This window comes from Diabrotica virgifera, chromosome 3 (genome assembly GCF_917563875.1).
Source record: "Diabrotica virgifera virgifera chromosome 3, PGI_DIABVI_V3a".
Classification (NCBI taxonomy): Eukaryota; Metazoa; Arthropoda; class Insecta; order Coleoptera; family Chrysomelidae; genus Diabrotica; species Diabrotica virgifera.
The window spans coordinates 115,414,275-115,436,648 of NC_065445.1; the positions used below are offsets into that span (position 1 = coordinate 115,414,275).

General features: G+C 32.6%; 1 protein-coding gene across 4 annotated transcripts in view; it reads left to right on the forward strand.

Annotated features, from left to right (window-relative positions):
- The window catches only part of LOC114336778 (zinc finger-containing ubiquitin peptidase 1-like), a 135,461-nt gene that overhangs the window by 53,512 nt on the left and 59,575 nt on the right, over positions 1–22,374 (forward strand). For 2 of the 4 annotated variants that reach the window (XM_028287154.2, XM_050646860.1), the window contains exons 5-6: positions 1,003–1,210; positions 11,947–12,231. In XM_028287154.2, coding sequence (XP_028142955.1) covers positions 1,003–1,210; positions 11,947–12,231 — 493 coding nt within the window. The remainder of the gene's footprint in view (positions 1–1,002; positions 1,211–11,946; positions 12,232–22,374) is intronic. The other 2 variants (XM_028287155.2, XM_050646859.1) reach the window with 1 other exon arrangement.

Below are 22,374 nucleotides of genomic sequence, written 5' to 3' on the forward strand. Positions count from 1 at the left end.
TAATAAATATAGATTCTCTAACAAGAGAATTTTACTGCCACCGTTGCATGTGGTTGTCTTTTTAAAGACAGATCACATGCTATGATTTTTTTGTGACGGATATTCTTGAGTTGGGGTTGATTTTATGTAACCGAATGAACTATCTTTCAGTAAAGTCGTCCCAGGAACGCAACTCATAAATATTGGCAATATCATTTTAAAGTCTTCTGCTTTAAAATGTATAATATATATGTCTCCATTGCCGATATAAATGAGTCAGATAAATTAAATTATTAGAAGAATTTTTTACTAAGCAACAACATTTTTGTTTAATTTATTAATATTTTGTATTTTATCAACGACATCCGATGTGGACGTCGAAACGTTAATAAAATCATTTTTTTAGTTAAATTATGGCTTATTTCCCATTTAGAATAGTTGATTACAAAAATGCCACAAGGAAATAGCTTCAGAACAACACTATTTCCATTGTGAAGATGAACTGTTTTAAGCTTCTTGTAGAGCTGTCAAACAAAATTTTTTGGCTCCCGCTTAAATGAATTCTCCACAAATATATCAAAAAGAGTCCACGTCATTTTTATACTTTTTGGAAGACATTTTTAGGCCTCGCGACACATAAAATACGTTATTACATTGCAGTGCCCACGCATACACTACCACGTCAGTCTGCCACTTCTCGCTTCATACCCATAGTGACCCCTCACCCCTCTCTGGCATCTTAAATGCAACGGCCCCTCAAAAAATCTGCCAAAACACCGTATATTTATTTTTCATTATCTAAAATTACAAAAGCAAACTTTATTTATTATTTATGCCGTTTCTGTTTAATTTTCGATGTATACAAACAGAAAATATTTACTAAATAACAGACTCAAAAAAAAATTATTATTTTTGACCAATGATTAATTATATCATACAACACAGTTGATCTTTGACAATAAATAATAAAAATCTCTTTAGAAATGAAAATTATGATACAAATAAACGTATTTTTAATTTCAGAAGTCATTTTGATCTGACTTCGCCGTCGGTGGGCAAAATGACTACAACCTCAGATCAGTATGTGTGCCCTTTATGCGCGAAACATTTTCAATCTGCTCCCGATTTGGAACTTCATGTCAATATTGAACATCGTGATATTCTTTCGCCAGCAAGTCCGTCGACTCAATCCTGTCCAGTTTGTGGTATTACGCTTGATGGAGATATAAACGTAAGACAAATATTCAAATATAAAATGACAATTTTTATCTTTAGTTACAGAAAGGGAAATAGTTTTAAAAAATGATACTAAACTTACCCGCAAAAGTTTTGCTCCACCAAAAATTGTGCTTATTTAAAAATTTATTATTTTAGATTTTTCTTTCGTATTTATACTGTTGGGCATAGGTTTACTCACACTTCTTTTTTGAGCTTATACCGAGTGGAAGAAAGAAATGTTATTCTTATGTTAAGTTTGAGACACTCTGTAGGGAGAACAAGGTACACGGGTCGGTATACATCGAAATCATGTTGTAGTCTTATGTTTTGTGAACATTTTCCCGGATATCTTTAAAACAAAGAAACTTTTATAATACACCTTTAACCCACATACTACTACTGTCCTTTTAAAAGGCAATCGATCTATTTCCCTTAAATTGATAACTTAAACTTACCGTTGATAGATGGCGCCTGTGGGGTTTACTGTCAAACATATCGATCAAGATATTTCATCAGTTGCTCGCTTTAAAAGTTTGTTTACGTACCGGCATAGCATTGTTTTGTTTTTTAATTAAACATGGATACTGCTAATTGGAGGTAAGTTTTTTTAATTACCAATCAAATGTGGGCGTTTTACATGATTTGCTAGTCATTGCTGTACTTACGTGTAATTATAGTGGAAATATTGCTTTGAGTTTTTTATTACTTTCTTGTGTACGGCCATTTTTGTTTTGTTCTTTTAAAAGGACAGTAATAATAAGCACTACAAAATGGTTATTGTTTTAGGAAACCGCTAAAATTGCATGAGTTAATTGCAGAACTTGAGTCAGATGAGATTCCAACGCCTCCTGATGGTATAATTCTTTTTCCTCCAGACAATGCAAATGATAATATAACAGATTGCGATTCAGGAGACGAGGATGTCACAACGATAGACCATTTACCAGGAAGCCAGCTGAGAAATGACGTGGAGGTTGTTTTCGACAATCAAAATCATAGTGCAGAAGAGGCGGATTCCGACGACGTACCTCTTGCCACACTACGCAAAGAAGAAACAAAACCATCGATTATTCTCGAAAAACTAGGATCTGCACAATGGCTTATAGGTGATCTGTACCAGCATCCTAAAGATGTTTACTGGAGACCAGAAATCGGACCTAAACATAATCGCACGCCATTACAACTCTTCAGGCTATTTTTTGACGACAACCTATTCAATATGATGACAACATATACAAATACATACGCGGCACAAAAAAACTTGACTAGTGATGTTACAGATAATGAAATTAGGTGTTTTGTGGGTGTGCTTATTTTGAGTGGCTACGTGGTGTTACCAAAAAGATATATGTATTGGGAAAATCGTGATGACAGTCACAATGAAAAAGTCGCTGGAGCTCTATCGAGAGATAGATTTTCCCATATAATGAAAATTCTTCATGTGTGTGATAATAATAGTTTGGACAAAACAGACAAGTTTGCTAAAATACGGCCATTATATGATGTATTGAATAAAAAATTTTTAAATCACGCTCCTTTCGAACAAGAACATAGCCTAGATCCTAGATGAAGCTATGGTACCATATTTTGGAAGGCACCCTACGAAACAATCGTTGGGGTTATAAGCTTTGGATGGGTACTCTTCGTCTAGGTTATATTGTATGGTTTACACCATATCAAGGCAAGTCAGTGCAAATACTAGCCTCATACAAAAACTTGGGTTTTGGTTCGTCGGTTGTTTTGTCTTATGCAGATGTGCTTCAATCACGCTGGACAAAAACGAGATTCCACCTTTTTTTTTGATAACTTCTTCTCATCCATGCATCTACTAAATGAATTAAAAACTAGAGGTCTTTTCGGTACAGGTACAATAAGGGACAATAGAACACTAAAATGTCCCCTATTCGCTCCAACAGCTATGAAAAAAAAAAGGAAAGGGGAACTTACGATTACAGATTAGAATCTATTTCATGCTCGTGGATTAATATACTATTGTAGATACATATATTTTTTGTTATTTCATACAAATTCCACCTACCTATTGAATTTTTTGTTAGAAAATTTTTGGTGGCACGACTAACTTTTCATAAACAGATAGTGGCACACTGTTAAGAAAGTTTGGCCAATCCTGGATTAGATAGAAACACAGGAATTGTCTTTGTCGCTGGCACGACAATAGTGTCGTTACAATTGCATCTAACTTTTCTTCAGTAAAACCACATCACTTAGTCAAACGGTTTTCCCAGAAGGAGAAGAGACACATTTTTGTTTCTCAAGAGGGAAAAAATGGTACTTTCCACTAATAGTACATGCAATTGACATGGCTATTCAAAACGCGTGGCAATTGGACCGAAAAGACGGAGGAACCCTTGATCAGCTTGAATTTAGAAGGCAAATAAACTTCTGGAAACCTACAAAAAAGATGCCAAACGCGGCCCAACAAGACGGAATCCCAACACAGTCTTACATTCAAGATATGATGGGATGAACCATTTAATTGTTTATCAAGAAAAACAATCTCGTTGCGGACTTTGCAAGAAAAAGATTGAGTTTTTGTGCGAAAAATGTAAAATACCATTACACCCTAAACAATGTTTTAAGGATTTCCATACTTTGTAATTATTTTTGTATTAATAAAGTTTTACTTTCTAATATATACTGCTTCTTACTGCTGTCCTTTTAAAAGAACATGCCATATTTTGACAGCTAATGCAAAAATTATTATTTTAGTATTTTTTGCAGTCAAATAAGACACTTTTCCTTATATTTCCTTTAAGTAAAGATAAAAATTAAAAAAAAAATAGTTTCAGTAATATGTGGGTTAAAACAAAGACAGTGTATTTAAAACATGTGTTTTAATTGAAACAATACTAAATTAACAATAAAATTTTAAAAACAGAAAGACACATAACGTAAATAGTTCTGACACAGACTTATAAGAGTTATTTGTCGACCAGGTGAGCGGTATGCAGTATGCACACCGTAACACAAGGGAGACGATATTGTTTAATGGAGGCTCTGTGCTGTTTTGGGTGGAATTTCCTTGAGAGTAAGTACGGATTTGGTGTCTTTATGTAGGGCTCTTTAAATAATGAAAGATACGTTACAGAGATTTTCTTTCTTTTGAACACTTTGTTCCTTTGACACCTTATATAGGAAATTATTTCATCTTAATGCATAAGAAGGCAAGGCCTCCTCACGTATCGCGTGTCGTTACTCAATATTTAAGTGAGGTAAATATTCAGATATTATATTGGCCTCCTCACAGTCCCGACATGAATCTTATTGATCACTTATGGGATATTGTCGGTAGACAATTAATACAATTATATTATATTAATTATTAATACATTCCAAGGTATTTTACTTCCATTACTTGTTCAATACTGATACCATCAATTTCTATTTTACATCTGATTGGTTCTTTACTGATTACTATTGTTTTGGTTTTCTGAGATGAAATTGTCATATTGAATTATTTTGCTCTTGTGTTAAATCTGTGGACTAATCTTTGCAGACTATCTTCATCTTGGGCTATCAATATTGCGTTGTCTGCATAGCAGAGTATTTTTACTTATTTGTTTCCCATTCTATATCCTCTTCCTTTGTTGACGTTTTTGATGATTTCATCCATGATTAAATTGAAGAGCATAGGACTCAATGAGTCTCCCTGTCTTATTCCGCTGCCTATATCTATAGGTTTTGTAAGTTGTCCATCTATTCTGACTTCCATTTTGTTGTGTTGGTAGTCTTTTCAATAGTTTTTATGATATCTAGAGGGATTTCTCTATTATACAGAAGATGAATTACATCTTCGAGTCTTACTTTGTCAAATACTTTCTTCAAGTCAATCAGACATAGAAATGCTGGGCTATTATACTCTAGTGATTTCTCAGTAATTTGCTTTATGACGAATATTCCATCTGAACACGATCTCCCAGTACGAAAACCCTGTTGTTCATCTGCTAAACTTATCCTCTGATTCATTAGGTCTTGTAAAATTTTAGTTGTAAGTTTTAGGGTAGTATTTAACAAGTTGATACCTCTGTAGTTTTCTGGCTGCTTTTTATCTCCATTTTTGAATAGTAGAATTAGTTCGCTCGTTCTCCATTCTTCCGGCATTTTATTGTGTTTTATGATTTTGTTAATTAATGTTGTTAATTATTGTTCTGGCGTTGCTGCTCCACAATATTTCACTAATTTGTTTGGTATTCCATCCTTACCTGCAGCTTTTCTGTTCTTCAGCTTGTCGAGTGTTTTTCGAACTTCCTGTGTACTTATATTAAGGGAGGGGGGTATAGTTAATTCTGCGTTTTTTTGCATAATTTTAAAACGTTTCCCTTGAAAGTGGTGGGGTTAAGTTAAATGGGTAAAAGGCTATCTTAAAGAACAACACTTGAAGATTATTCAGTTAAATTTTTATTGAAAAATATTAAAAAATGAAGTGGTGGCGTCATTTTTAAGTAGACGATCCAAATAAAAAGATGATTTGCTATATCTTCGGACAGAATCATCCGAAACATACAAACCAAAAAGATTATTTTAGTTTAAGAGTTTCTTGAGGTAGTGACGTCGAGTTTTTATGATTATATCGATTTTTAAATTCATGGTATAACTTTAAAATGAAAAAATGGAAAAAAAAATAGAAAAAAAAGTGTGTTCGGTAAAGAGAAAAATGGAAATATAAAAAAATTGTTAAAATAAGAAAAAACTCGACGTCACTACCTAGTAAAATATCTAAAAAAAGAAGTGTGCAAAATTTCAGAAAGATCGGTGCATTACTTTTTGAGTTATGATGTGCACCGTCTCAAAAAAACATGTTTTTCAGAAAACGCGTTTGTGGTTTTGTGATTATGATAGGACAATGGAATGTTAGAGGGACTTTTGAAGTAGGGGCACTAAAAAATTTATCAGATACATTGGAGAAATATGAGATAGATATTGCAGCTATACAAGAAACTAAACAAAAAGAAAATTTCTGCATAGATGTGGGAAGCTATGTATTCTTCAACAGTGGAGACAATGAACGTATATTTGGAGTTGGATTCCTTATAAAGAAAAAATTTGCCAGTCTGGTGATAGATTTTGAGGCAGTCACAAGCAGATTATGCAAAATAAGAATGAGGGGAAAATACAGAAAAATATCCCTTATAAATGTACATGCACCAACGGAAAATACAGAAGAAGATGTTAAAGATAGCTTTTATGAACAGTTAGAGCATCTGTTCTACCAAATACCATCATACGACACAAAAATAATTGTAGGAGATTTCAATGCCAAGATTGGCAGAGAGGACGTATACAAACAAATAACAGGGGGGAAAAGTAAACACAGGGAGAGTAACCTGAATGGAAAAAGAGTAATAGAATTTGCTTTCGAACACAATATGCGAATTATGAGCACTTATTTCGACCACAAAGAAATCCATAAAGGTACCTGGGTATCACCAGATGGACAAACAGTAAATCAAATAGATCATTTGCTAATAGAAGCCAAACATGCAAGAGCCATACAAGATAGCCGAAGTTATAGAGGTGCAGATGCAAATTCTGATCACTTTTTGGTCAAAGTCAAAATGGAGCAAATAATTCCCACAATCCCTAAGACTAGTTGCACAAAAATGAAAAGATATAACGGTGCACTACTTCAGAATGAAGAGGTTAAGAAAAAATTCAAGCAGAAAATTGAACAGAAAATAGAAAGCCAGACAACAGTAGATGATATAGAAAGCAGATGGGTACAGCTAAGGGGAAACATTCAAGAGGCAGCCGACTTAGTATTACTAAGAAAAAGACAAAGTAAACAAACAGACTGGTACGATGAAGATTGTAAGAAAGCAATTAGGGACCGAAATAAAGCCAGAATAAACAGCATAATGAGAAATAATGAAGAAAGTAAACAAGCCTATGCTGAAAAAAGACGGGAAGCAAAGAAGATCTGTAGAAGAAAGAAACGGTTAAATCTAGAGCAGAAATTAGACCGAATTGAAGAAGATTTTTTAAATAAACAAGTCAGGACTTTCTACCAAGAAATAAAACGCGACCGAACCCAGTACATAACCGCATCAAGATATTATAAAGATGAAGAGGGAAATCTGATAGGTGGAATAGATGAAAAATTAAGAAGATGGGCCAATTATTTCCAGAATATATTATGCACAGACGATCAAGACGAAATAGAGCAAATGCAACTACCACATGAAGAAGAAAGAGACCCAAATGTGAATGAAGAAGTACCTACCAAGGAAGAAATTATAGATATCATAGAAAACTTAAAAAACAACAAAGCACCGGGAGAAAACGGTATCATTGCAGAGTTTTTAAAAGATGGTGGCGAAGGGCTTCAAGAAGAAATCACCGAGTTAATATGCGAAGTGTGGATCAAAGAAAATATACCCAATCAGTGGAAAGAAGCTATCCTATGTCCTGTACATAAAAAAGGAGACGTTACAGATTGTAGAAATTACAGGGGAATAGCTCTACAAGATACAGTATATAAGATTCTGGCCATATTAATTAGAAATAAAATTAAAACAAAAGTGGAAAATTGTCTAGGTGAATATCAAGCGGGTTTTAGAGCACAAAGATCGGTAATAGACCAAATTTTTGCAATGAAACAAATTTTATCTAGCTCATATGAATTCAACCTAGCATTAAATATGTTATTTATTGATTTTAAACAGGCATACGATACCATAAAAAGAAGTAAAGTATATGAAACACTAGAATATTTTGAATTTCCACCAAAAATAGTAAGATTGACTAAATGCATACTTAGTGACACTAAAAGTAAAGTTATGATAGAAGGACGGGTTTCGGATAGCTTTATCACCAATAGAGGCCTGCGACAAGGTGACCCGTTATCAACAGATTTCTTCAATTTAATTTTAGAGAAGATTATACGAGAATGCAATATCTATACTAAAGGCACAGTTTATCATCACAGGCATCAATGTGTAGCATACGCAGATGATATTACCTTAATAACAAGGAGACCTGCAGAATTAAGAGAAATCTTCAATAGACTAGAAAGAACAGCCAAGGAATATGGTTTAGAAATAAACGAAGAGAAAACGAAATATATGGTGATGAAGGGAAATGAAAATCATCTGGGACAGTCCTTTAAGATACAAAGCCCAAGTAAAGAATATAACTTCGAAATTGTCGGCCAATTCGATTACTTGGGAGTAACACTAACAAATAGGAACGAAGAGAACCAAGAAATAGCAAAAAGAATGGCGAAAGGTAGTAAGAGTGCTGGAAGTCTAAATAAGATACTGAGGTCGAAGATAATATCCAGAAAAGCAAAAAAACGAATATATACAACAGTTATCCGACCTACGGTACTCTATGCTAGCGAGACCTGGACATTAAATAAAGATATGGAAGTAAAATTAGATAGATGGGAACGAAAGATCCTCAGAAGGATATATGGAGGTTTAAAAGAGGGGAATATCTGGCGAAGAAGAACGAATGAAGAAATAATGCAAATATATGGACAACCAAAAATAACAACACTCGCCAAAATTCAAAGATTAAGATGGCTTGGGCATATAGCAAGAATGGAAGAAGGAAGAGTTCCCAATCAATTAATAAACACGGAGGCTGGTACAAAAAGAAAAAGAGGACGCCCCCGAAGAAGATGGTTGGAGTCTGCAAAAGAAGATCTGATCTCGGTGAGGGTACAAGATTGGAAAAACCTAGCACAAGACAGAAAGAAATGGAAGAAAACAATTGAAGCCTTGGGCCCCTAAGACCTGTTGAGCTGAACTATATATATAATTATTGTTCTGGCGTTGCTGCTCCACAATATTTCACTAATTTGTTTGGTATTCCATCCTTACCTGCAGCTTTTCTGTTCTTCAGCTTGTCGAGTGTTTTTCGAACTTCCTGTGTACTTATATTAAGGGAGGGGGGTATAGTTAATTCTGCGTTTTTTTGCATAATTTTAAAACGTTTTCCCTTGAAAGTGGTGGGGTTAAGTTAAATGGGTAAAATGCTATCTTAAAGAACAACACTTGAAGATTATTCAGTTAAATTTTTATTGAAAAATATTAAAAAATGAAGTGGTGGCGTCATTTTTAAGTAGACGATCCAAATAAAAAGATGATTTGCTATATCTTCGGACAGAATCATCCGAAACATACAAACCAAAAAGATTATTTTAGTTTAAGAGTTTCTTGAGGTAGTGACGTCGAGTTTTTATGATTATATCGATTTTTAAATTCATGGTATAACTTTAAAATGAAAAAATGGAAAAAAAAATAGAAAAAAAAGTATGTTCGGTAAAGAGAAAAATGGAAATATAAAAAAATTGTTAAAATAAGAAAAAACTCGACGTCACTACCTAGTAAAATATCTAAAAAAAGAAGTGTGCAAAATTTCAGAAAGATCGGTGCATTACTTTTTGAGTTATGATGTGCACCGTCTCAAAAAAACATGTTTTTCAGAAAACGCGTTTAAAAAAAATGTAGTTTTGTCAATAATACTAAGAAAATTTTTGTATATATCCATATCTCCGTCAATTTTTCTCGGATTAACTTGAAATTTTAATGGTATGCTCTTAAAAATATTTACAATCGAATAAGCCAATAAAAAATCGAAAGAAATAATCAAAAATACTATACCCCCCCCCCCCACAAATGAAGATTAACATCTTCATTTGTGGTAATTTCTGGTGTTTCCGGTTCTATCATCATTTGTTGTTCCTCTGCATAGATCTGTTTTAGATAGTCAATCCATGTATCCTTTTCTATGTGTTTTTGTTCTATACCCTATTCCACGAACATACGCCTGTTTTGGATTACTTCGACAACGAATATTTTACTGTGCAAAATAAGAAGAACGAAAGTAAATTGCAAATTACATTGTTGTTTATTGGAATAATTATTAGCGCCATTTACTTCCGTACTTCTTATGTTGCACAGTAAAATATTCGTTGTCGAATTAATCCAAAACAGGCGTATGTTGGCTCATATTAGTTCCTTTACCTCCAGCCCACAGCTGGACTCCCTTTACCCTAGTCTTCAGCCAGCTTAGCACCCTACTGATAGACTTTAAAACTATACAGCTCATAGAAACAGGATTATGCCTCGCAACAGGAATGATTTCATTATTTCAATTTATATATATAATATACCTAAAAGCACCTAAATTATTTAATTTTGAAGTTTGAACAAAAACGCATCCATAGAAAAAATACAGTGTACAACACGTGAGAAAATGACATATTTCTCCCTCGCTTGATTTGTGACACTCACTTTTGCGCTCGTAAAAAATATGTCTTTTTTCTCACTTGTACAATATACGATATTTAATAGTAATTTTCATCTTGCTAGTTAAGTTTTCTTTTATACAGTGGGTGATCATATTATTAGAGCCACCTAGTAAAATTCAATGTTTTAGAGGAAGGGTGTATAATTGAGCTGTATCATATATTAATGCATTTGTTTCCATTTGGCTGTCTTGTTACACTTTATGAAAATGCAATAAATAGTCTGACAATAGTGGCAACACGCATGTGTGGCAATGCGTGACTCAGATGCCATTGTTTGTCAGTGCTGCCCAGCCTAGCTTGCAACTCGTGTGCCTATTATTTTGGATTCTTGGGTTTAGAGTTATAATCAACTTTGTGAGTTTCCATGGCTCTAGTGATATTCTGACAGTCCTTTACTATATTTTGTGAATTTAGTAAAAATTGCGCGTTCGTTACACTAGTGGTACCAGAACATCATGGGAAATCCAAAGACATTTCACCAAGGAAAATAGCAGAAATAAAAACTTTAATATTCAATATTAATCACTCCAACAGAAACATATCATCCATTTCTAAAGTTTCAAAGGCAACGTGGACCGTATAAAGAAAAAAAGAATGTGTGTGTAGTGTGTACTTTGTACGCACGTAAGACGTTATACTTCTATTATATAATTTCAAAGAAATAAATATACTTAACAGGTTATTTGTATTTTATTTAAATATTAAACTAACTTTCTTACCTACCACTTTTAAAAATTTTTTATTAAAACGGTACCAAAAATTAAAAAAAAAAAGAATATGAATCGTCCGGGATTTGAACCCGGGACCTCTCGATCTCCGGTCACACGCTCTCCCACTGAGCTATATTCCCTTCGCTTTGACAGGTTACAAGATTTCTCATACATACTGACAAATTTAATAGACCAAGTGAAGTATACAAACATACTTTAAATATACTTACTATTATTATAAAATATCTTATTTCCGAGGAAGGCAAATCCAAAGACACAAAAATTATAATAAATAATACATTTACTAAAAACACTAATATATCCTTTTAATGACTTATTTGCGCTGACAGGGCTGATACATACATATCTTGAAAGATTAGCAACGAACTACATACTGTCTGTGTGCGCATGCGCCCGGTATTATAAAATTTCACTCTCGATCGTAAAGAAGTATAACTTCAAAAAACTTACATACCATTATTAAACAAAAGTAAAATTTTCTGAGGTGGCTCTAATAATATGATCACCCACTGTAACTTATTACTAAAACAGAATAATTAGGAACTTTTACATAAAACAATCAACTCAAGTTATTGGTTAGTTATGACATCACTTTCTATTAAAACTAAATCTGCTTTATATCCATTAAAGGTAACATTACATACGACTCAAATTTATATTTGTCAAACATTGCCTTCCCAACTTTTTTAAACGCCTACGTAATAATTTATTTACCCTTTAATGATCAAATATTTATTACAGAGCGAAAGAGCTGTGAGACACGTCGAATCTCATTTTCCCGCCGGTTCTCCTCAGCCCTCAGACCGGGCGGCCCTCAGGGAACGCGAACAAAGAGAATTCGAAATGCTGCGAGCTCAGTACGGCATGGATAATCAGGGAAATTTTAAAGAACAAACGATAACGAATATGCAAAGGGCCGTTTACGCAGGTGAAATGAGCGTGTCTGATTATTACGAAAGAACTTTGGATCTGAGAGCAGCTGAGAGTTGCGGAATAGACGATGGTAGTTCTGTAACGAGAAGTATTGTAAGTATTAATATTTATAGTTTCATATTTTAGGTCACATAACTAAAATAGATAATGTTAACTCATCATTGCTTATCATCTTTATTACTTGTAATATTCGGATAAAAAATGTTTAAAGAATACAACTAATATTCCTTTTTTTTTTGTCACAAAAACGTACAGTGAATACCTACATACGATTAGTAAATAGCGATACAAAATTTGTATGTCGGTAATTAGTTTTCGAGAAAATCAACAGAATGCATCATTCACATATGGACCAAGAGTCGAAAAAAAAATCATTTTAAGACGGCTGATTCTTTCATATATTGTTCCCTATGCTTCCTCGAACACCGTACCGGCCATCTGGCTACTGATACAGGTTGCGTTCATTACTGCGCAGTACACTTGTACAGGTAAACATATCGAACTTAAAATTATTGTAAGACGGAAAATTTTTTTGTCTAGAAATATGAACTGTAATTGCCAGACATTTCTGTGGTTTAAAAAGTAATAACAAAAAAATTTTTCGTCCTAAAATAATTTAAATTCAATATACCGGGTGATTGATGAGTGTGATAAAGCTCAGTAGATCCGCTATAGTAATAGATAGCAATAAAAGTTAATAATAAAAATTGTGGCCAACTTTCAGCTTCACATTACGAAATTAGTTAGATTGTTACAGGGTGTTCGATAACATAGTGGCAGACCAAACTTATGTTTTTTTTAAATGGAACACCCTATATTTTATTTTATATTCGAAATCCTCTTAACTTCCCCATCACAAAAATATAAAGGTTTGTTATGTTATATAGGGCTTTTACAAAGTTATAACCAATTTTTTATGAAAATCGTAACAAGTTCAGCTCCCTGTATAAATAAAAAAAGCAGAACAGCGATGGTTTATTGGTGCCATATTTTTTTGTTGATTGTGAAAATTTTTAAGAATTGTTGATATTGCTAATTTTCCTTATATCAAATACAGGGTGAGTCAAAACGCAAGTACATTATTTTCTCAGAAATTTTAAATGGAACACTCTGTATTTTATATTACTATCGAAAAATATCATTACCGTACTTTAATTTATATAAAATATTCCCTATGCCTAAATTTGTCAGTTTTCGAGATATTTTCATTTTTCAGAGCAAGTTATTAATTTTTCTTCTTCTTCAAGTGCCATCTTCGTTCCGAAGGTTGGCGATCATCAGGGCTATAAGTATTTTCGAAACTGCTGACCGAAACAATTCGTTGTTGCTACAGCTATACCATTCTCGTAGATTCTTTAGCCAGGAGTTTCGTCTTCTTCCTATGGACCTTTTTCCTGCTATCTTCCCCTGCATAATTATTCGAAGCAGTTCATATCTTTCGCCTCTTGTAATGTGTCCCAAGTATTGCAGTTTTCGTTTTTTGATCGTAAATATGACTTCCTTTTCTTTATTCATTGTTCTCAAGACCTTGACGTTTGTGATTCTCTCCGTCCATGATATTCTCAAGATTCTGCGATATATCCATAGTTCAAATGCCTCTAATTTTTTGGTATCAATCTTTTTCAGCGTCCATGACTCCATTCCGAAGAACAGCACAGAAAATACGTAATATCTCATCAGGCGAAGTGATTAATTAGGGTGTTCTATTTAAAATTACTGTGAAAATAATGTACTTGCGTTTTGACTCACCCTGTATTCGATATAAAGAAAATTAGCAATATCAACCATTTTTATAAATTTTGACAATCAACAAAAAAATATGGCACCAATAAACCATTGCTGTTGTGCTTATTTTTATTTATACAGGGAGCTGAACTTATTACGATTTTCATAGAACATTGGTTATAACTTTGTAAATACCCTGTATAACATAACAAACCTTTATATTTTTGTGATGGGGAAGTTAAGAAGATTTCGAATATAAAATAAAATATGGGGTGTTCCATTTAAAAAAACAAAAGTTTGGTCTGCCACTATGTTATCTAACACCTTGTAACATTCTAACTAATTTTGTAATGTGAAGCGAAAAGTTAGCTACAATTTTTGTTATTAACTTTTATTGTTATCTATTACTATAGCGGATTTCCTAAGCTTTTTCACACTAATCAATCACCCTGATTTTGTGTTTACCTGTACAGGTGTGCTGCGCAGTAATGAACGCAACCTGTATCAGCAGCCAGATGGCCGGTACGGTGTTCGAGGAAGCATAGGGAACAATATATGAAAGAATCAGCCGTCTTAAACTGATTTCTCGAAAACGTTGCTAGCTCTTAGACCAATAGATGATGCTTTTTGATGACGCTGTATTATTTAATTACTTTTTCCGAAATAAGCAACATCTGTAAATGGCTTTTCAAGATAAAACTATTCCTTTTGATAACCCTAGATAATTTCCTGATAAGAAAAAATCTAACCAAACCTAGAGACCGAGGGTGTCAAAAAATTTCAGGAATCTGATGTAACTCTTCCCTTATGGGTTATAGTTTAAAATTTTTGAAATTTTCGAATCCTTTTTTATTTTAAATGAAAGTACATAACTTCAAGAATACTCTGAAAATTTTAGATTGATCGGAGCAAAATTACAGGAAAAACAGCCTGTTGAATATCCCTACCTTCGACTCGCTTTGTAGCAGCTTCACGCCAGCGCGCTTGAGCGTGGTGAGAAACATTCAAAAGCTATTTCCGTTTTTTTTGTAAATTACTGCACGATTCAAAAACATACTCCAGTGTGCATCACTTTACGATTTGACAGTCAAAAAAGAAATGGAAAATAAAAGTTGTCAAAAATTTAAACGCGATTTTCCCAAAGCTGCCTTTTTCAAAGGCAGGGATATTGTAACTCAAAAACTACTTTACCGATCCACCTGAAAGGTTACATAGATTTTATTTAGACATTTTGTGAGGTGACGCTATGGAGATATTTTTTGTTTTTTGTTTATTTTTTGTTTAACAATAATAAATATGTTGAGTTTCACCATTTTTTACAAAACATTTCGTTATTTTGATTTCTGAGTTATACCAAAAAGTCAAAAATCGTTAAAACTAAAAAACTCGACAGCGTTACATCGATAAACTCATAAGCTATTAAAATATTTTTGAATTTTTTGTTTCACATTATGTCCACCGCAAAATCCATTTTTTTAGGTGTCTGTGTAAAAATTTGCCACCGTTTGACTTATTTTTAAATGTTTTGCCTTGATTTTTTTTGGACGTTCTTTGAATTGTACTGAATATGCATATACAGTAAGAGCCACCGTACTAGACACATAGGAACATTGAGCTATTACAGTCCTGGACCCTTCACTTGTTGCAATGTTTATTTTTATGTAAAGTGACGTCTAGAACGTCAGAAAATGTATAGAAACTGAATATTAACATAGAAAGTTGACAAAAAATAGATCAGCTGTATTAATCACAGCTGATTTAATTTTGAAGTTTATAGTTGTCATTTTGTTAATGTTATAAAAACTTTAAAGTATTGTACTATTCTTGGTGTTTGAATAAAATTATTTTAAAATAGAGTAATAATAATATTAACTAATGTATTTTTTGTACCAAAAAAACAATTATTTTGAATAGTTACTTGACAGTAACATGACAGGGATGAAAGTCACATCTGAGAACGGACCGGATTAGCCCATAAGCATAGCAGTTAGGTATATACCCATGTGTCTAGTACGGTGACTCTTACTGTATATAAAAAAAATAATACCTGCCAATGTTAATAATACTACCATCATTTAAAAAAAAAGAATGTGTGTACTTTGTACGCACGTAAGAAGTTATACTTCTATTATATGATTTCAACGAAATCAATATTTATATTGTTTATATTTTATTTAAATATTAAAGTAATTTTAATACTTACTACTTTCCAAAAATTTTTATTAAAACAATACCAAAAATTAAAAAAATAAAAGAATAAAACACACACAAACACATTGAAAATGCCACAAAGAAATGATTTCTGAACAGTAATTGTTGCCAGAAATTTTAACTGAATACGTATTTTCTGGAAAAAATTGTACAGGGTATCTGCGTAACTTGGAACCATATGGGAAACTTTTTTAATATCAATTTTATGAAATAAAGTCATTCTTTATAAAGTGCTTTACATAGTCTAAATCCTAAGATGCAATCATCAGATATCAAATTTTGTCCACAGTATACGAGGTATCTCAAAAAATATGAATTTCGCTCAAGAGCAAACTACCTTTATATTTCAAAATATCAAAAAATTTTATTATGAAAAGTTATTTGTAATTAAAAACCATATTCAAATATGCAATAACAGCCTTCTACTTGAAAAAAAAATTTCTGAAATTTTCCTAAATTTACCGATTCCGAACATCATTTTTATTTATTAGACATGTAATAACTCTTTTATTAATAATTTTAGGAAAAAAAGTTATTCTTCATAAAAATCTGTGTATGGTCTATACCTCAAGATGCAACCATCAGTTATCCAAGTTTGTTAATTTTATACGAGGTGTGTCGAATAATATGAATTTAGGAAAATTTCAGAAATTTTTTTTTTAAGTAGAAGGCTGTTGTTGCATATTTGAATATGGTTTTTAATTACAAATAACTTTTCATAATAAAATTTTTTGATATTGTGAAATATAAAGGTAGTTTGCTCTTGAGCGAAATTCATATTTTTTGACATACCTCGTATACTGTTGACAAAATTTGATATCTGATGATTGCATCTTAGGTTTTAGACTATGCAGAGCACTTTATAAAGAATGACTTTTTTTCGTAAAATTAATATTAAAAAAGTTTTCCATATGGTTCCAAGTTACGCAAACACCCTGTATAATAATATACTTACAATCATAAAATGTATAAAAAAATAAAAACTTGCATTGGGGTTCGAACCCGCGTATTATAGGGCTGTTAGATTGTAACTTAGAGCGCTTTACCATTTAGCCACCTAGCTAGACGTATCATTCATGTGGGAAGATACACCAACTGAACGTTTACACCATAAACTTTTTGACAGTTGCTTATTATGAACTTTATGAATTTAATCAAATTATGTAGTTTGATTTTTGTGAAATTAAAATATTAAAATACAACAAAACATAGAGTAAGAAAACAATAATATTAGATGAAGATTGGTAGAAATTTTGTTCGTAATCAAATTATGTAAATTAAAGCATTACCTACTAATAGGTAAATACATTATTTTTTACATTTTTCAAATAGGTATGTACAAAATAATGTAGATAATTTTTTATTACAATACTGAAACGTTTACAATTACATACCTGTTGCTTTTAAAAACTATACAAAAAGTCACTAAAATTATAAACTTGCTTTTGTTTCTGTCCTCACAACAATAAAAACTAATATACACATTTGTTTACCCATAACCTCCATATTGAACAATTATTGACAGATCATTTTAACACCCAATCAGATCCCGTATAACGTTTGAGCTGCGCTCAGGACCAAGACTTTTGATGAATTCGCGCACATATACATTTACTCCCAAACTCCGCTAAAGAAGTATAACTTCAAAAAATTCACAAATATGTGCTTGAAATGTTGATTTCAAACCATATCCCACCATAAAACGATTTTCAACTTCTAACCTAGTGTGGCATGATCACCATCTTGCTGGAACTATGTTTTTGACAACAGGGACAACAAAGGAGGGGAACGTTATCATCAATAATATCGCCCAATTCGTTTCCTAAAATGAGCAAATGACGGCAATTTATTACTTGCATCTGCAGAAGTCTTAAATTTTTAAAATAATTTCCTAAGTGTGTCATTTGGATGACGTGAATCATTGACGTATTTTTCTCCAATTGTTATTAACAGGTTCTGCAGCTTCACGATAATTTTTTTATTCATCGCCCGCATTTAACATAATTTCATTTTATCTTCAATACCTACCTACTTAATGTTGCTGGCATTTCTACTAAATATTTTTAAATCTTTCTACCGAAGTTCGCTAAACATCACCAATGTCTTCAATTTCACTGATGGTGATTCTTAAGAGTATACAGTAGCGCGTCATCAATATAACTTCGGGAGATAGTATCATACCTTTTTTGGCAAGGTCTGCGAAACTTTGGCAACAGTGCTTCGGGATTGTTTGACATAACTTGAATGTGACATTAACTCATAGGCGTGCTAAATGCCTAATGGAAGTAATAGAAAACCATTTTGTTATTAATAAATAAATATTTATAAAAATAAACCAAAATGGGTGAAAATTTTATGTTAACATTATGTATTTGCACGAAATAGTAATAATAAATAATCATTTCGTTGTGAAGCGAAACAAGAGCGTCTTATTTTATTTAGTTCATAGAGTGCCAAAGGCACTCTAACTTTATATACTTCTTCTTCTTCTTCGCGCGACTAGGATTACTCCTGTTTGTCTGCCTCTTATTCTGTTTCAGTTGTTGTTGACTGTACATTGTCTTTCCACCTTTTCGGCGGCCTTCCAACGAGTCCTCTGCTATACGGCTTGTTGTTTTTACATATGTTCGCTAATCTATCTGGTTCCATTCGGTTTACATGTTCGTTCCAGTTTTTCTTTCTTGTTTTTATCCACCTGTTAATATTTTGAATTTTGCATCGTTCTCGTATACTTCTATTCCTTTGTCTGTCTCTTAATGATATGCCCGCTATTGATCTTTATATACTCGCATTAAAATTCGAAATATTTTTATGTAAAATATACTTACCTACCTACATATAACTAAAACTCACAATTAACAATAATCTATTTTTTCAAACACTACTTTCCTATGAAACAACAATAATGAATTCTTAAAATAATAAACTACTGCACTGAACAGATATCGATAATAATAACAGAACAGATCATGAACAGATAAGAGAAAATCTGACGCAGGTTTGTCAAAATGACAGTGACAATTTCTCTATGTTGCCTAATTAGTTATTAGTTATAATATGTTAGATTTCTTGTTAGAAATAAAAAATTTTAGTAGGTCCAAAATGACACAAAATCCAGGCAAAGTTTATTTGAAGAAAGTGTATTTTTTTGTTCTTCTTAATGGCGGTACAGGCTCGTTTTTTTAATATTGTATTTAATTACAGAGTAATTTCCACATACTAATATATTTCTCAAATTGGGCTCTGTACCGCCATTCTTTATTATATTAAGAATATGTGTGCCAAATATCTCAACAAAATATTCAAAATTACAGCCGCAATCTTGGACCGCGTTTGTTGCTACCTGTTGGTCGCTACTGTAATCTCTTAATTCCGAGCAACTTTTCATAATAACAATTTTCGGTGTGTCTTGTGAAATATAAGGATGTTTTAGATACTCTTAAATACAATTAATATTTTTTGACATACCTCGATAAGATTAAAAAAATTTCATGATGATTGTATTTTAAATTTCAGAACATGTAGAACTTTTGTGGTCGGCGGACAAAACCAGACACGTCAATTTTTGAGAATTTTTTTTTTATTTATTAAAAACATCTAAAAAAATTATCTACCTGGAATAAAACAGACAAGTCAAATGGTATACCTGTGCTGTGGTTCCATATCGAATAGCGATCTTTTTCATACTTACAATTTTATTTATTTCAAAGATGAACTCAACCAATTAAGTCCTTTTATCTGGTTTAGATCGGCGTGTGCCTAACCAAAACATTTGACTTAACTGATTAAGTACATTTGTAGATTTATCCAGTTATAAGTGAAATGCTCACTAAGACTGACCGAGTCATGAAAAAGGAAATCATATAAATAATTCATTTAATTTATAATTTGGGAATTGATTGCATTGTGTTTCTCACGTTTCTTACCTCTTTCAATGTTTTGGTTAATAATATACAGTGTATAATGTGTAGTAAGTACATTTCATGAAAATATTTATTAAAAGCTAAATACATATAGTGTAGGAAACAAAGGTTGAACCTTGCAAAATGGACACAAGTCCGGTTTTATTTTTTTTCTGGTATATCAAGGGGTGCTTTTTATATGACTAACTTTTTCTGAAAAAATTTCGCCCCGGAACCTCCCTTTTCACCCCTTTAAAGGGGGTAATTTGTGGTTTTTGCGGAACGTAGCCCTTCCTGTAACGTTTACAAAAAATTTCTTTTATAGAAATATGAAGAGGACTATATTTTCTACGACATATTTCCAACACCATCTCTCTATCATCCACCGTTTAGCAGGGGTGGCGCCCTAAAGTTGACAAGTTTTTAAAAAAGATGTTTTTAAAAAATATATATCTTCCCTAACTGTAACGGAAATTAAGAAGAAATCCTGCGGCAATTATTCACAAATAACTGACTGATTTTTTGGTATAGGTTTTACTTAAGGGTAATTGCCCTTTTTTTAATTACAGGGTGTTACATTTTAAAAAACCTCTTTTTATACCATCTGAACCGTTTATGCTAGAGTAAAAAGACTTTCAGCGATTACCCATGTACTGGTGCTATTTATAAATTTGTATAAGGCACCCCCATCTTTTCCCTGGAACCACCCCAAAAAAAATAAGAATTAATAAATAAATTGATTTTCTTGGAATCCTTCACACACAATGCCCTTTATTAATATGCTTCATATATCATTTTGTGGATGTTATTATTACCCATGCATGGACACCAAAAGCAATTTCCTAGTGCAACCCCTGTAGCAAAAAAAAATAAATAAAATGGGGGGTTGAAAATTTTTTTTTGTTTTTTGCTTTTTGATCCATATGGTCACATGCTTCATCAATAGTGCTTTTCAAAAATATATATGGTTATTGCAACATCTCTGCGAAAACCACCCCTATCCTTGAAAATATACTGCAGAAACTACCCCTATCCCTTGGCAAGCATGTTTTTACGATTTTCTCATTACCTATGTGTTCTTTTTAAACAAAACTTATACAAGGTTAAAGACCACTATTTACTCTAAAAATTATGTCCTATTCATTTTTTCGTATAAGCAACCGTTACGGCACAGTGGCGCCGTAAACCTCATATATGCTTTGGCGGGCTCCAGTTTTTGTTTTTTTTTCGTCATCTGTTCGTTTTATTGATAAAGTACTTATGCAAAATAAAACAACACAGTGTAACCTACAAATTATGACTTATGCACATTTTACATTCTTTGCTCCCCAAAGCCACAGTGGTGGCCCAAAATAAATTTTTGCATATTTTCGCCACCTACATGCATTTTATTGCATTAATGCTACCTTAACAGCACAATATTTACCCTTAGGTGGTCGCTACGCAGTGGCGGATCCAGGGAGGGGTGATGGGGATGATCACCTCCCCCCCTCTCAAACCAAGTGATATTATATTCAAAGATTATAAAAATATTCATTTATTTTTATAGAAATTTAACCAATTGGCACCCCCCTCTTAACGATGCTGGATCCGCCACTGTCGCTAAAGCATAAAAGTCATTCTTATAAAAATAATATTAATATAATATAAGTATTTCTATAAAAATAAATGAATATTTTTATAATCTTCAAATATAATATCACTTGGTTTGAGAGCGGTGGGGGTGATCGCCCCATCACCCCTCCCTGGACCCGCCACTGCTTAGCGACCACTTAGGGGTGAATATTGTGCTATTAAGGTAGCATTAACGCAATAAAATGCGTGTAGGTGGCGAAAATATGAAAAAATTTATTTTGGGCCACCACTATAGCTTTGGGGAGCAAAGAATATAAAATGTGCATAGGTCATGATTTGTAGGTTACACTGTGTTGTTTTATTTTACATAAGTACTTTATCAATAAAACAAACAGATGACGAAAAAATAAACAAAAACTGGAGCCCGTCAAAGCATATATGAGGTTTACGGCGCCAATGTGCCGTAACGGTTGCTTAAACGAAAAAAATGAATAGGACCTAATTTTTAGAGTAAATAGTGGTCTTTAACCTTGTATAAGTTTTGTTTAAAAAAATGAATAGGTAATGAGAAAATCGTAAAAACATGCTGGATAAGGTATAGGGGTAGTTTCTGCAGTATATTTTCAAGGATAGGGGTGGTTTGCGCAGGGATGTTGCAATAACCATATATATTTTTGAAAAGCACTATTGATGAAGCATATGCCCATATGGATCAAAAAGCAAAAAACGAAAAAAAATTTTCAACCCCCCATTTTATTTATTGTTTTTGGCTACAAGGGTTGCACTAGGAAATCGCTTTTAGTGTCCATGCATGGGTAATAAT